General features: G+C 37.1%; 1 protein-coding gene across 1 annotated transcript in view; it reads right to left on the reverse strand.

The window, feature by feature from the left end:
- MEOX2 (mesenchyme homeobox 2) overlaps window positions 1–12,644 on the reverse strand; it is a 72,494-nt gene extending 59,850 nt beyond the window's left edge. Inside the window, exon 1 of the mRNA XM_065939617.1 lies at window positions 11,849–12,644. Coding sequence (XP_065795689.1) covers window positions 11,849–12,362 — 514 coding nt within the window. The 5' untranslated portion in view covers window positions 12,363–12,644. The remainder of the gene's footprint in view (window positions 1–11,848) is intronic.
- Window positions 12,645–13,947: the final 1,303 nt, after the last annotated feature.

The following is a 13,947-nucleotide window of genomic DNA, read 5'->3' on the forward strand; positions in this document are numbered from 1 at the left end:
TTTTGACAAATAGAAGATGCAGAAAATCTTGTGGGAAAGATTCTTGAATGAAACTATATGTATTTAGGCATTCACATTAGGAATTATCAGAAGATAGTCTAAACTAACATTTCACACTATATTTCAAAGACTTAAAGAATGATGACTTCGACAGAAGAAAATGGATCTAAGTGTATCTATCTGATCATGTATATATTATGTGTATGAGATTACGTTACACATTTAATTGTATGTAATATATATTAGATATATATATTAAACAAAATGTAACTGCACACGAGAAGCAGTGTAAGTAAAATCTAATGTTGTATCATTGACAACTATTAGCCACTCCATGCATACTCATAAAAGCCTATAATTAAACATTCGTACTATAAGCATAGAATACTTTCAATTTAATGCAGAATTTCAAGAAGTGGAATGACAAAGTCCAAATATTATTATATGTTGAATAAAGGGTTTCATTAGGGAAGAATGAACAGAAGTAAAGATATTGAGAAGAGAGAGCTGCATCAGAAATCCTGGGGGGAAAACAAAGTTAAGTGTAAGAAACATCAAAGTAGGAATATTAAAAAAAAAAATAGAAAATATGGGATGGTAAGCAATAGAATGGATTTGGGCTTAGCTGTGTAGGAAAAAGCAGCATGACTGAGTTTTGAATTTAAGTCTGCTGGAAAAGGAGTGGAAAATCATCAAACTAGGTAGAAGAGTAATTATTTTTTTATTTTGGAAATAGAATTGTATGTAGACAAAGGAGGGTAAAAAAAAATTCTTGGAAGAACCAACTGTGTATTTTATGTTATATTTTGTTTTTGAGGGTCTAGTAAGAACTAAGGATCTGGAATTACCATGAGAGGTCAGTGTTAGAGTGTTCCAGAGGTTATGCGGGTCTCTGCACTGGGGAGGAGCAGATGGGTCTGGTGTTTATAGATTGTGGGGAAGACGAGTGTCGGAAGAACCAGAGGAGAAACAGGGAAGGTATGCCTGCTTAGCAAAGACAAAAAATGGCCAGTTATTAACATTTCTTAGCATATTCTGGGCAAAAAGATTGTATTCAATTAAAAAATAAGATCAATACTTATTTAAAAATGGAGCTAGATTTAAGACTTGAGACAAAGGAAGGTTGTGTGGTGTCTACTTGTAGTTATTTGTGACTTTCAATACAAAATGCAAATATATTATTGGTAAAGTCCAGCTAAACAGAATCTATTAGTAGCACATTAAACATTTTAAAACTGGAAACAGATTCTTCAGTTCACAAATGGCTACCCAAAATATGACTCCATTTACACAAATACCTATTACTTCTAAACATCATTATTACAAAGTTCATCAGCACATTACCACGTATTAAACTTTAAAATGCTACGGTTCATTGTATGAGGTATCAAAAATACACAGGGATAATGGTAACCCATAGCAAGAACTATGCCATCAGAAAACAAAGAAAGAAGCTAAAAGTATAACAGTGTTCATGTTCATAAAACAGTGAAAAATGACCAAGATAATCATAAATTCAGATTCAGAGAGAGGTAGCTTACATCCAGGTAAAGCATTTTGTCAAATTCACTTTTATTAACTCAAAAGCAGTAGCCAACATTTTAAATGGTGCTGTAATTGACTTTTATTGGGAAAACTAAAAACTTAAGGTTTCAAAATAGGATAGGAGATTTTCCTTTTAAGGGCACTAGGCTGAAGTCAGGATATGGAAGCTCAGCTGGCACTACTTGGCTGAATTGACAGACATTACTTCACTTCTCTGGGTGCACTCTCTCATCAAAAAATACACTCATTGAACTGGGTGGTGGCTCGGGTCTCTTCCAATGTCTTGATAATTCTAATCATCTGTTGAAGCATTATAGATTATAAGTCAGTAAGAAAACTGACAAATCAAGCCTACCCTGAAAGCCAAGAGGAATGAAACAGCTGATGCAACCAGCCCTTTCTTGTCACTTCTGTGTATTACAGAACACTTAATGTTTTGTTCTTCTCCATGTACCTGCTCTCTGCCCTTCCATGATCTAGAAGTAATCACTAGTCCTTTGAAACTCTTATTTTAGGGATTAAACTGCCATCAGTCTAAGAACTTTGTAAGAGTTCGCTCTTGACATTTAGAATTTTAATACAGTATCTGATTCCACTATTTATTCAAAAGCAACTGCCACAGACCATCATATATAATAATACAAAATCTCTCTGAAATATATTTCTGAATTTCCCCACATTAAACTGCAGGCCTAGGAGAGATGAGTAAGCTGCATAGAATGAAACTAGCTAATCCCCCACAATTTACAACTTGGGTGAGTTTTGCACTCTATTGCCTCAACCTAAGCAATAGTTTTCAACAATTTATTAAATATAAGTAAATTCACAAACAACTAAATATTTGCTTTGAAAAAAGAACTTACCACCATTATAAAACTGTCCTTATGTATTTAATGTGAGATATAATAGTTTTTTAAAAGTATTTGCATATTTGTCATTCATGAGGGTCTCCAAATGGAACCACTCAAAATAACAATGGGCTATAATATGTAAATTGTCTCAGCAGGCAACTTTATAAAACAGCAGAAAAATGGCCAGTCCAACTTCCTAGTTAGCAATGGCAACAGACACCTGACATTTCATTATCATATTTAAAAAATCTTTTATTTTAAGTTCTGTTCCCTCTTAACTAAATACCTCTTTGTACCGTCCTCTTAAAAACAAGTGTTTGTTGGAGAAGTGTAGAAGACAGTTGAGAAAGGTTAGGAGATATACAAACAAAGAAGGCAACAGAATGGGAATCTTAGGGGTTATTAAGTGAAGGCAACTTGAGTTTCTTATAAAGGTTGGTTTAAAACTCACTCTGCATTTCTGGAAAATGGCATGCGATGGATGTACAATTCTAAGGATAGTTGCGGATTATTTAAAATAATCTTTTAGGCAAGTAACATTTCCTACAGCAATATTACTAGTAAAACACAAATAAACAGGCAACATAAGACAGATTGTTTTTTGATGGTGAATACCCACAACAGAACTGTACCTACACTGACAGAAGACAAAAACAACAATACTTACTGAGCCAGACACTGTTTTAAGTACTTTATGTTTATTGACTCACTTTAATTTTTAGGAAACTACAGAGAAGTTAAATCATAATTAGCAAGAGGCAAAGGCAAAACAACTCTTGATATTTCTCTTCTGCGTTCCTTTAGGTTGACATCTAAGGATTTTATCCACCAAGACCTGAGTGATCTGCTTCTCTATTTTCTGATTGTGGTGGCGGTTTAGTTGCTCAGTTGTGTCCATCTTTTTGTGACCCCATTGACTGCCTAGGCTGACCCCTGCCAGGCTCCTCTGTCCATGCAATCTCCCAGGTAGGAATACTGGAACTGCTTAGAAGAGAATTGTCATTCCCTTCTCCAGGAGGTCTTCCTGACCCAGAGATCAAACCCATGTCTCCTGCACTGGAGGCAGATTCTTTACTGACTGATCCAACAGGGAAGCCCCATCTTCTGAATACACCTGGCCAAAGGGATGCAACAAAAGGGGATTGGAAAGCATGAAGAGAGGCTACTGCAAGATATTTGAGATGGGCTGCAAACTTCCACCTGAGGTCCCAACTTTGCTGGAAGGCTTCTGTTCTGCTGCTCTCACAGGATTCCAGTGTAAAAGCTCTCTTTCTTCACCCTATCATGTTTAGAGGTGCTAATATTTTCCAGTTGTGGGCAAACCCTGGGTAGTTATCCATCCTGTTGATTCCCAACACACTGCCCACCATCAGATAGTCAGCATCAAGCTCTCTTCAATCATCCCTATGAGTGTGCCACCAATTTTCCTAAGAGGATGACAAAGAAATTAGATAAATCTTTTGTGATCTATCAACTACTGACTAAAATTGCAACAACAACAAAAAAGTGCTGCTCCTTCTTCTCATTTTTCCAAACATTTGGGTATCCAAGAAAAAAAAGTGGTGCTCTTCTTCTAGGAACAAAGAATAGTTTGGGAAGAAAAGGCATGCAGGATTCCTTGAGTTTTGAAGGTAGACATTCAAAAGATCATAATCTTGGAAATGCATGTAGCAGCAGCCCCTAAATTTAGGTGTCTAACAGCTGGTTTTCATGCCATTTTGGTCTTTCTTAGCAATTTACATCTAGATGCTCTCTAGTTTAATACATCCACACCCGTTTATACTACAAATAAGGAGAAAAAAAAATTCCAAAGTAAACATAGCATGTAGTTGGGGAGACTTTCATTGTCAGGCAGAAAAATACCTGAAAATTCATTTTATTTTTGAAAAATATTAAAGAAGATAGATATCTCTTAGTGTCAATCTACCCAATTAGGAGTAAATCTCTCTTTGCATAGTTCTTAAAAGGTGAAAGCCATTCAATAAATTACTGGCATCCTAAAAAAACAAAGCTACTTTTTATCAATTTAGCTCCCACTAAGTTTTTGATGGCACAATTCTATTTTCCTGAACTGCGTATTCTCACTACCACAATAAAATCAATCATTTGTAAAATTTACTTGGTATTCATTATTTCTTTGATGAGAGTCACTGCCCATTTTACACTTTTTTTAACTAATAAGAATATACTTCGGTTTACTTTGCTACTTTTTCAGGAGGCTAAGAATCCAAAAGTTTTCTATGCAGTCCAGAAAGTTGTAAGAAGCCGCCTCTACAGACACTGAATATATTTCACCAGTACACTTGCAAATAACTATCATTTGCAAAAATAAGTTTTTATTTGGGTGTCATTTCTGGCAAAGCATTAAAGCTGTATTTTCAAAGAGCAAAATTCTCGGCCTTTAAAATTCTACTGGCATCCACCAACCGAAGCTGGACCCTCCACTAGGTTTCCACACAGTCTGAGAGAGAGATGACTTCATCTCAATCATTTTCTTGCCCACAGTCATGTAAGATAACCGGGATTTTTTTTTTCTTGTAGCATTACGGAAATCTCTTGAAATGTAGGCAGAATAAAGAGCCAGAGGAAGAGAAAGACAAAGGAAAAACTGCAGGGAGTTAGCAGATTTGATTTTATGACTACTATTGATTACCAGCTTCAGTCTTTAGGACTCTCCACATAGCCGTATATGCGTCACGTTTAATATTTTATTTTGTAACTGCAACATTTAACATTATATTATAGTCTTTAATGTGGATACTTTAGTTCAGATGATCTGTTATGAAGAAATTAAATTTGAGATTCTATTAGTGTATATACATACATTTATATAAATAGATTATTTTAACGTGTGCTTTAAGTGTAGCTGCCATGTCCGAGTTCAGCATCTTCCCTGTCTTTTATACCATTAACCTTTCTACTAAAATATAGTAGGGACTAAAAACTATAAAAAATAAACACCTTATATTTATAATTTCAACCAATATAGTCTATCCAGCTTCAAGAAACATACCTAAAACATCTTAGAAAAAAGACATACAAACAACAACACCACTAGGATGTTTAAAACCATTTGAAATATTCTAATTGAATTGATTCTAAGAAGAGCAATGATTTCTGAATTTAAGCCTTTAAACAAAACCCTAATGTTTTTCACTACCACGAGTTATTACCTACTAAACTTATATTTGCTGTAAAAGTAAAAACTCCAAGGCTGTAAGAATTAAGTCATCAAAAAATACAAATATTTTAGAATTAAAAATGTTTAAGGAAATGCTAACTTTGAAAAGTACCATAACTATAGTATTATATAAGTTGACGTTCCAATTCATTAATTTTAAAATCTATATAGGATAGACAGCAACTTAATTATTTTTGAAAGAGTTTTCTTCATATAAACCCCTTCCAAAAATGTATACACATTAATACATTTTTTACTTGATTTTTCTTATTCATAGGTGCATGGAAGAGATCAAAAAACATATCATACAAAATTTCAGAGCCTTACAAAATCAATATTCCAATACACAGTATCAAATTTGAAGACAGTAATGTATTACATTCAGAAACATTACATTGCTGTGGAAAATGTGACATTATAAAAAGATTTTCACGAATAAGCGGATTTTAATTGTATATTTCAAATTCCAAATATAGAGGAGTATTAATAATTGACCCATCTAATCCCAAATGAATGTGTATTTTTACCAAGTAATTTTTAGTTAATTTAATAAAAAAATATTTTTAAAGATTTAAAGAGAAACATTTACTCTGAAGTATGAAAACGTCTGAAACATCTGAACAAAAACCAACATCTGAATTTTTTACAGATCGATTAATAGATATATTATTTATTATTTGTATCCTAAAATATTATCTAACACAATTTCTTAAAGAGAAAACAAATTCCTTACCCTTCTATAATGTAAGAAGAAAATCATCAGAGAAAAGGGGCTCCAAGTTAAATTAATTCTACCTCTACATAGGTAATGCAAATTGAAGTCTGAGACCCAAAGTGACCTTTACTATTTTAAGTTTTACCTCATCAGAGCAATAAAATATTCTAAAAGGTTTTTAGCAACTGGATTTTGAACTTCACTGATGACTATGATTTAGAAGCAGTGTGGAGAATAAGGCAGTGTTGCAATTCATATTTCTTTATTATTGTGTCACTCCATCTCTACACGAGGGTTTCAGTTTGATACAACTATTCTGAGAAAAAAAATCATAAAAGTATCATAACAAAAATAGGAAGTGTTAGTGTTTGATTTTCTTTACAACCTTTACAAAAAGCTTATTATTGATAAGTAAATCATATTAATGACTAAGACACATAAGAGAAGCCGCAATAATAAAATGTGTTTTGCCGTTTAAATAAAAATATCTAACACAATTTCTACTTTGTACGCTTTGGTCTTGGTTTGTGTTTTATACCATTTTTTCTAATGTAACCATTGGAATCAGTCACCAATGCAATAATCCAAGATATGCAATTTAGCTGGTTACTCAATACTTAATCCTTTTTATTTAATGATTATAATCAAGGGGGAAAAATTCTACTCCTGATAGTCTTACTTCATGTGCTAATATATTTTCCTCACAAAATTTTTACTATAAAAATCAATATGGCAAAATTACAAGAAAATGAGAAATAAATCATCCACAACTATTAACTCAACAAATATTAGTTAAGGAATTCCTGTGTGTATTTTATTTTGTAATATTTTTCACCCTTATCATTTATCACTCATAAATGTTTGTAATAACCATAGCAATTCTTGGAAAAAAAATACGGTCTGAAATTTTAAGAATAAATTACTGAAGTGAACATGGTCTAAAACTACAATATATTATTGTATTAGATACTTTTTTTATTCGAAATGAAAATCTAAAAAGCCATCATATTTTCTGTGTGTTTCTGGCTGCCATTTTTAATTCAGTAAATTAATGAAATTGCCCAATATATATATATATATATATATATATATATATATATTTAAATGTAGTAAATGAATAAAACTGGCATCATACCAGACCAAATACATAAATAGGTTTACATGTGGAGATTTTCTTTCTTAACAGAAGTCAGTTATTAATTCACCCATAGGTTATTTAATTTTAAAAAAGTAATTTCTTTTACTAAATATAGCAATATTTTGCCAAATTTTTCTGAATCTGATGTAAGGGGTTGTCCCTTTTGTTATCTTATTTTTGTTTAAAATTAATTAGGTCTTACAATAAATAAGTTGTGACAAATTCCAATGCTGTGATGAAGGTATGTTGTGAAACACAGACAAACAAGGTAATGCTTAAAATAAATTTTTTGGTTTATTAGTGGCGATCAGCTTACAGTGTACCAACATAATGGTTTCCATTGATGATTACTGTAAACAAAGATTAAAACTTAAAATGCTTGATAGAGGGTTTTTAACTCAAATGAAAGTTTTAGGAGTGCCATGCATTATGTTTGACGCTGTTCCTTTTCAAATAACTATAAATAAAGGTATTTACAGAGAAATGGAAACATTTTCAGTATTTATTTGCATTCTTCCTTCCATCATTGCTGACTTTCCACAATAAAGCACCTTAATTCTGAAGGAATTAATGCTCTTGACTTTTGAGTGTAATCATTTCGCAAACACTCATGTAGGTCAATGGTACTCAGAATATTTTTTTATGTCAGGTCATCGTTTTAAATGTTCACATCTAAAATTAATCTACCACTCCAAGAAAAAGACTGAAAATGGTTACTTTTTAAATTTCATAGATTTGAGGCACTTAATTTGTTCAATATAAATACTGGCCTATAACCATCCACATCCAATAGACTGCATTTTAAACTCTAAAGCAAATGCTGCAAAGTCATGATCCAGTCACACAGAAATGAATAATAATGTAACTTCTTTTCTTTCAGAAAACATGATAGAAATATCTAGAAAAAGTACAATATAATACTAGAGGTGGGGCAGGTAAGATATTACTCCGTATTTAATTTCCAGCATATTATCCTAATACTTGCCTATCAATCTGCAGAGCCAGACAGACATAACTTGACAACAGATATTCTATGATCTTGTAGCTATAATAAAATATTTACAGTTTTATGAGAATCTAATATGATTCAAAGTCATACAATTGACACCCCCCAAATCACTCCTTTTTGATATAATTTTGATTTTTTATAAAATATGCACTTATATTCATTCAATAAATTTGAACAGAAGATACTCATATATTTATACTTTATATTACTTGCATTAAAAACTAAGATTAATTTATTTTGATCTACTAACTGGGAGTAGGCAGTTTATACCTATTACTATGTTGCTTGGTGAACAATCAAAGGTAACTGAAGTGAAGTAATTCACAGTATTTATAAACTTTTTTTTCAGAATCACCTGTTTTGTATAGATTGCTTTAAGTACAGTTGTAAAGTTTTGATTTCTAAGAGTTCCTTTGAAGGTGTGGCAGATGTTGGCTTTGATAATAATGCTGGAAAGCATAGCAGGTTCAAAGTTGCAAATAGGCTTAACATATATAAAAGATAGTGTGATTTTCTATTAAAGGTTGTTGTTTTCAATTGTTGATAAAGTGCAGTAGAAGTCTAAAGTCCATAAATATTTGTTTCTAGACCCTTAAGCTTTTTGAGTTTGTGTATGTGTGTATTCATGTGTTTTTGAGAGGTGAAACGCATACAAATGCAACTGAAAATTGTTAACTATTATAGTTTCAGCATCATTATCATGGATAAAAATTGGGGTTATTTTTCAATATTTTCCAGTGCTTAAAATTCCATTAGAATTTCACACAGTCAATACACACATACACATATACATACAATCTGTGAGATGCAAACACACAGAATTTTGGTTCCGATTTTGTCCTGGATTTATGTACTACATTTACTCTCAACTAGAAATACATACTAATTATACATTGTCTGGCAAAATAAAAATGGTCTCTGTAATGCATGGTGTGAGTTTTGTCAAATATAATTTTAAAATTTGAAGAGTGTCAACATTTTATTAATTCATTTTTTTGGCAAATATTGAAACATTAAAACTGTGCTCTAAGCAGTTAGAGATATATGTGTTAATAATATGTCAGAATTACATTGACTTTCTACTTTGCTTTAGCTTCTGCTAGATCAAGGTGCCCTTATAATAATATGAAATGAAATAACTGTGAGCATAAATTATAAAAGACAAAATACAACATCATTCCAATAAAAAATGATACCTTGAATTTAAATTTACTTAAAGAATCTAACAATTGTTATCTAAAATAGTGAATTTGGCTATTTAAACTTTATTTTCAAAGATTGTACATATATTCAACAAGAAATTTAAAATATATTTCCTTTTAGACAGTGAAGAGTTCTTTCAAAATATCCCATCGAAGAAAAAGTTCATTCTAACTCCCCAATGATTCTACCCTTGGTGATGATTAATTGTATTTCCCATTCAAGATGGAATCTATTAATATTTTATGTATCTGATGAAAACTTTTGTTTTTCCAGGACTGTAATCATCAACTTCAACATGAAAAAATAAACTTATTTTGTTATATGGTTATTTCGCACTAGAGGACGGTAGCACTATTAATTAATATAACCAATTTTCTTAAGAAAGTCATTATTAAAATAACTGAAGGGAGTCAGTTCTTAGATCTCAGTTTCTTGATTTCTCCTTGATCAAAATAACACAGGCCTATATGAAAATTCAGTTTGTCCTAAGAAACTTAGGTGCGTTTGTTCAGTTGAAGAAGCATATGAAACAATCCGTCATATAGGTTTCTCACTGCAGAAAGTAAAAGGAACAGTAAGAGCCTCTGGTAAATTGCAAAAGTGTCCCTGGCTAACCTGCACTCAGATCTTATCCCAGAAAAGATACATTATATCAAATGCTGATTCTATAAAAGGATGACTGCATTCTAAAAATGACTTGTTTTCTAATGTAGATGGAAGCCTTCTTGCTATAATTAACTTTTTTACTCTGTCTAAAGAGTGTCTCACTTAGGGTTAGTAAAAACCATTAAAAATGAGTGATACTACTGGCAACCTTTTTGGATATAAACTGTTTTGTGATTGGGCATCAGAAGTTCACCCTGACCTTGGAATGTAAACGTGAGATTCTAAGTTTGAGATAGAAGAAGCCATTCCCCCATTCCGTACTCACACTGAAGAATAATTGATACCATTGCTGCAAAAGAACATGTATTTCATGCGGCTCAATCACTGTCATTCATGTGAAATCTAATCTAAATTATTATAAAAGATAGACATTATCCAGTCTTTCAAATCAGTACCTGGAATCATCTTCCAGGGCTCTTAAAACCAATGCCGCAAAGAAAGAAAATACGTAAATATTACATTAAACAAACGACAGCTTACAAAAAGATGGGACGCAGGTTGCCTCGTAGCTACTGAAGAAAGCTCATATCCTCCTTATAAAGCATCTTTTAACAATTTCATTAGGATAGAGATAAATAAGGGCTTTGACAGTTGACTGCAAAGCTTTAGTTTCTCTGGATTGCTGAAGTTTAGTTGGCTGCCCGTTCCTTCAAGCATTCGCGTTTGATTAAGATTCCCCTTTTGCTACGAGGTTCAAGATATCCTCGCTTAGATCAGCGCCTCCTACGCACACCCACTTGTAGCAGCGCTACCCCGGTTGCAGTTAAGTTTCCCAGTCCTTGTTTCAGATAGTACTCAACTGGAGGAGGATTTTACTTTCCAATTTTGAAACTCAGATTTTCTTTTTGGTTAGAATTACATGAATACAACTACAATAAAGAATCGTCTTTCGTCAAGGGTCTGAGCGTATATTTAGTTGCCATTCTCTGACACATTCCTTAAAATCCTCTGAATTCCTAGACAATATCTTCTTCCCCAAGAAAGAGAAATTTTACCATTTGGAATAGGGTGCTATTTAAAGAACTCTGAAATCAGAATTAAAAAAAAAAAAAAAAACTAAAACTTTTTCTCATGTGCTCTGCCAAGTTTCACTGCAAGTTCCAAATGTTGTGCAATAATTTGGAAATCCAGTTAACGATGGGAAAAATCGAGCCATTCAGAGTCGGGAAAAGTCAAGGAAAGGCACCCGCACGCACGCCCAGCGGACGCTGCATCCCAGGGCGCATTCCTCTCCCCATCGCTCAGATGGAAGGTCACGCTTCGCAATCGATTTCACATACTTGTCACTTGTCCTTTTTTTCTCAACCCTCTGGTAAACTAGTTTGAATCTTGGAGAGCTTAACGCAGTTGGCTGCTGTGCTGCCCTCGGAGAAACACGTGCCCGCAAATAAAAGGGCCAAAGCAGCCTCACCGAATTTGGCGGCGAGGAACCCGCGAGGAAAAGACCTGTCCCATACCGCCCGCCGCCTCACTCTAGCGGGAGAATCTGCCCCGTCATCTCTCCGCCCCCTTTCGCCCAGGGTGCCCGGCGCGCCCTTACCTGAGCTATCGCTTTTCCTCTTGCTGCCACTTCTCTTCTCCGCCTCCGCGGGTGACAGCGCCTGGCGGCCGTAGTCCCCTGGCGGGCACGCGGCCCCGGTCGGGGTGCTGGAGCCCAAGCTGGAGGAGTTGGCGCACAGGACCGGCGGGCTGCTTCCCAGCTCCGGGGGCCCTCCCGAGTCCGGCTGCAGGCAGAGGCTGTGCCGAGCCGCGCTCGGCGGGGAGGACATCTGCGGGAGGTGCCAGTTGGCCTGCAGAGCCTGGTGCTGCTGCTGCTGGTGGTGGTGGTGATGGTGATGGTGATGGTGGTGGTGCCCCCTGTGATGCTGGCTGGCAAACATGCCCTCCTCGTTGGGGTATCCCGCGATTATGCAAGACGAGGAAGACGTGGAGAGCTCGGGGTAGGACATGTGGTCAGATCTTCCATGGAGGGCGAGAGAGGATTGGGAGAACGGGTGCAAGCCTTGCGCGGTGGCGTGGGGGCTGCGGAGGCAGCCAAAGAGCGGGTGTTCCATAGCATGCAAGTCTCGGGTTCCAGGCAGAAGACTTCACGACGGTTCCAAACGCCACCACCCTCTGTCACTTTTCACTGGAAACCCTGTGACTTGTCCCCCTCCCAAAGCAATAGCCGCCCGCGTTTCTGCAGAGCTCGGATAATCCCGGTCCTGAGCCCTAGCGGCCAGCCTCCTTTACATATAAACACTCGGACCTGGAGAAGCTTCCCTCTGAGCTACTCAGATGTCAAGAGTAGGAGAGGTTGAAGCCAAAAGAAGGTGGTCCCAGAGAACTGCTTTCAGGGGGAAACGGCTCTGAGAGGTTATAAATAGAGTGTAATGTGAGCTGGGGGCTGGCTTAGGAGCCCAGTGCTGACCACATGCAAACTCCCTCCAAAACTGCCGCTCAGTCCGCGCAGTGCGCGCCCAGTTCCACTTCCTATCGCCGGCTGGACGCATGCAGCGCGTCCACGCCCGCCCGCCGCTGCCAACAGCCGGGATTGCAGGCGGCGCGCCGGGCGCCTAAACCCGAGCCCGGCGGGCAGCGGCTACCCTTCCCGCTCCGCCGGCCGGGGCGTGCCGTGGCGCCCGCCAGCTCCAACCCCGCACCCAGTGTCCCATCTGCTCACTTCTCTCGTGAAGGGTGTCTTGTCAGTGCCACTTGGGCATGGTCACCTGCAGGAAAGCTTAGGGTGTGCCTAACTGTGGAGGAGCACGAAAGCAGCAGAATTAAGGAAAAGAATCAGAGCTAGTTTGGCGCGCAATCAGATTAAGCTTTTCCAACTTATCATCCACTCGTGTCATGGGTTCACTGGCGCTTCTCGCCTTTTACACAGCTGGTGTCTGTGGGTGGGTTGTTAGAGCGCTGAGACGCCAGATTCGAGGATACAGGAAAAGCTCCCCACGGGCAAGAAAGGGCCGTCCTCTGTGCCGCAAGGAACAAGATTTGGTAGGGTGGAAGAAAGCATGGGCCGCGACAGTCGCAGATGTTCTGCTTCTGGCATCCTCACCTGTGGTCCCAGGTGGGGTCTCTTCCCCTGTTTTCCTCAAATGTCCTCCCCAACACCGCCCTCGATTTCCGGGTCCCACTCCATTTCCTAGCCACTTGTCCGCCCAGAAAAACTTTTCCTGGATCAGGAGTATTCTAAAGCGATTTAGTCCTAGTCGCAAGCGATGTGTATATTGCATGTACATTTCCAGTCCTCTCCCTCAGGAGCCAGCCCCTGTCACCTCGTTTCCCTCCAGAAATCCTTCTCTCTTCCGCTCAAACAATCAATCAGCTAATTTCACCCCTTTCACTCCCACCCCGCCACGGTTCCATTTACCAAATATTACACTTCGGTATCCCTTAAAGTTCGCATCTCCCTGGTAACAATTTTGCATCCTAGAAAATGACTTAGAAAACTTGCGGCCGGTGAATTAATGCGAGCGACTGCTGGGCTTTGATACTGCCACATGCTTGAAGGGCGACGCTGTCTGCTGGGGGCCAAGTCGTTTACACAAGGCACGCACGCTGGCCGCGCGTAATGAGCTGCGGGAACAGTTGCGCCCTGCCTGGGACTTGTCGCATCAGGAGAATATCGGCGCTCACCTATCCCTCCCGGGA

Source organism: Muntiacus reevesi, chromosome 6 (assembly GCF_963930625.1).
Source record: "Muntiacus reevesi chromosome 6, mMunRee1.1, whole genome shotgun sequence".
NCBI classification, from domain to species: Eukaryota; Metazoa; Chordata; class Mammalia; order Artiodactyla; family Cervidae; genus Muntiacus; species Muntiacus reevesi.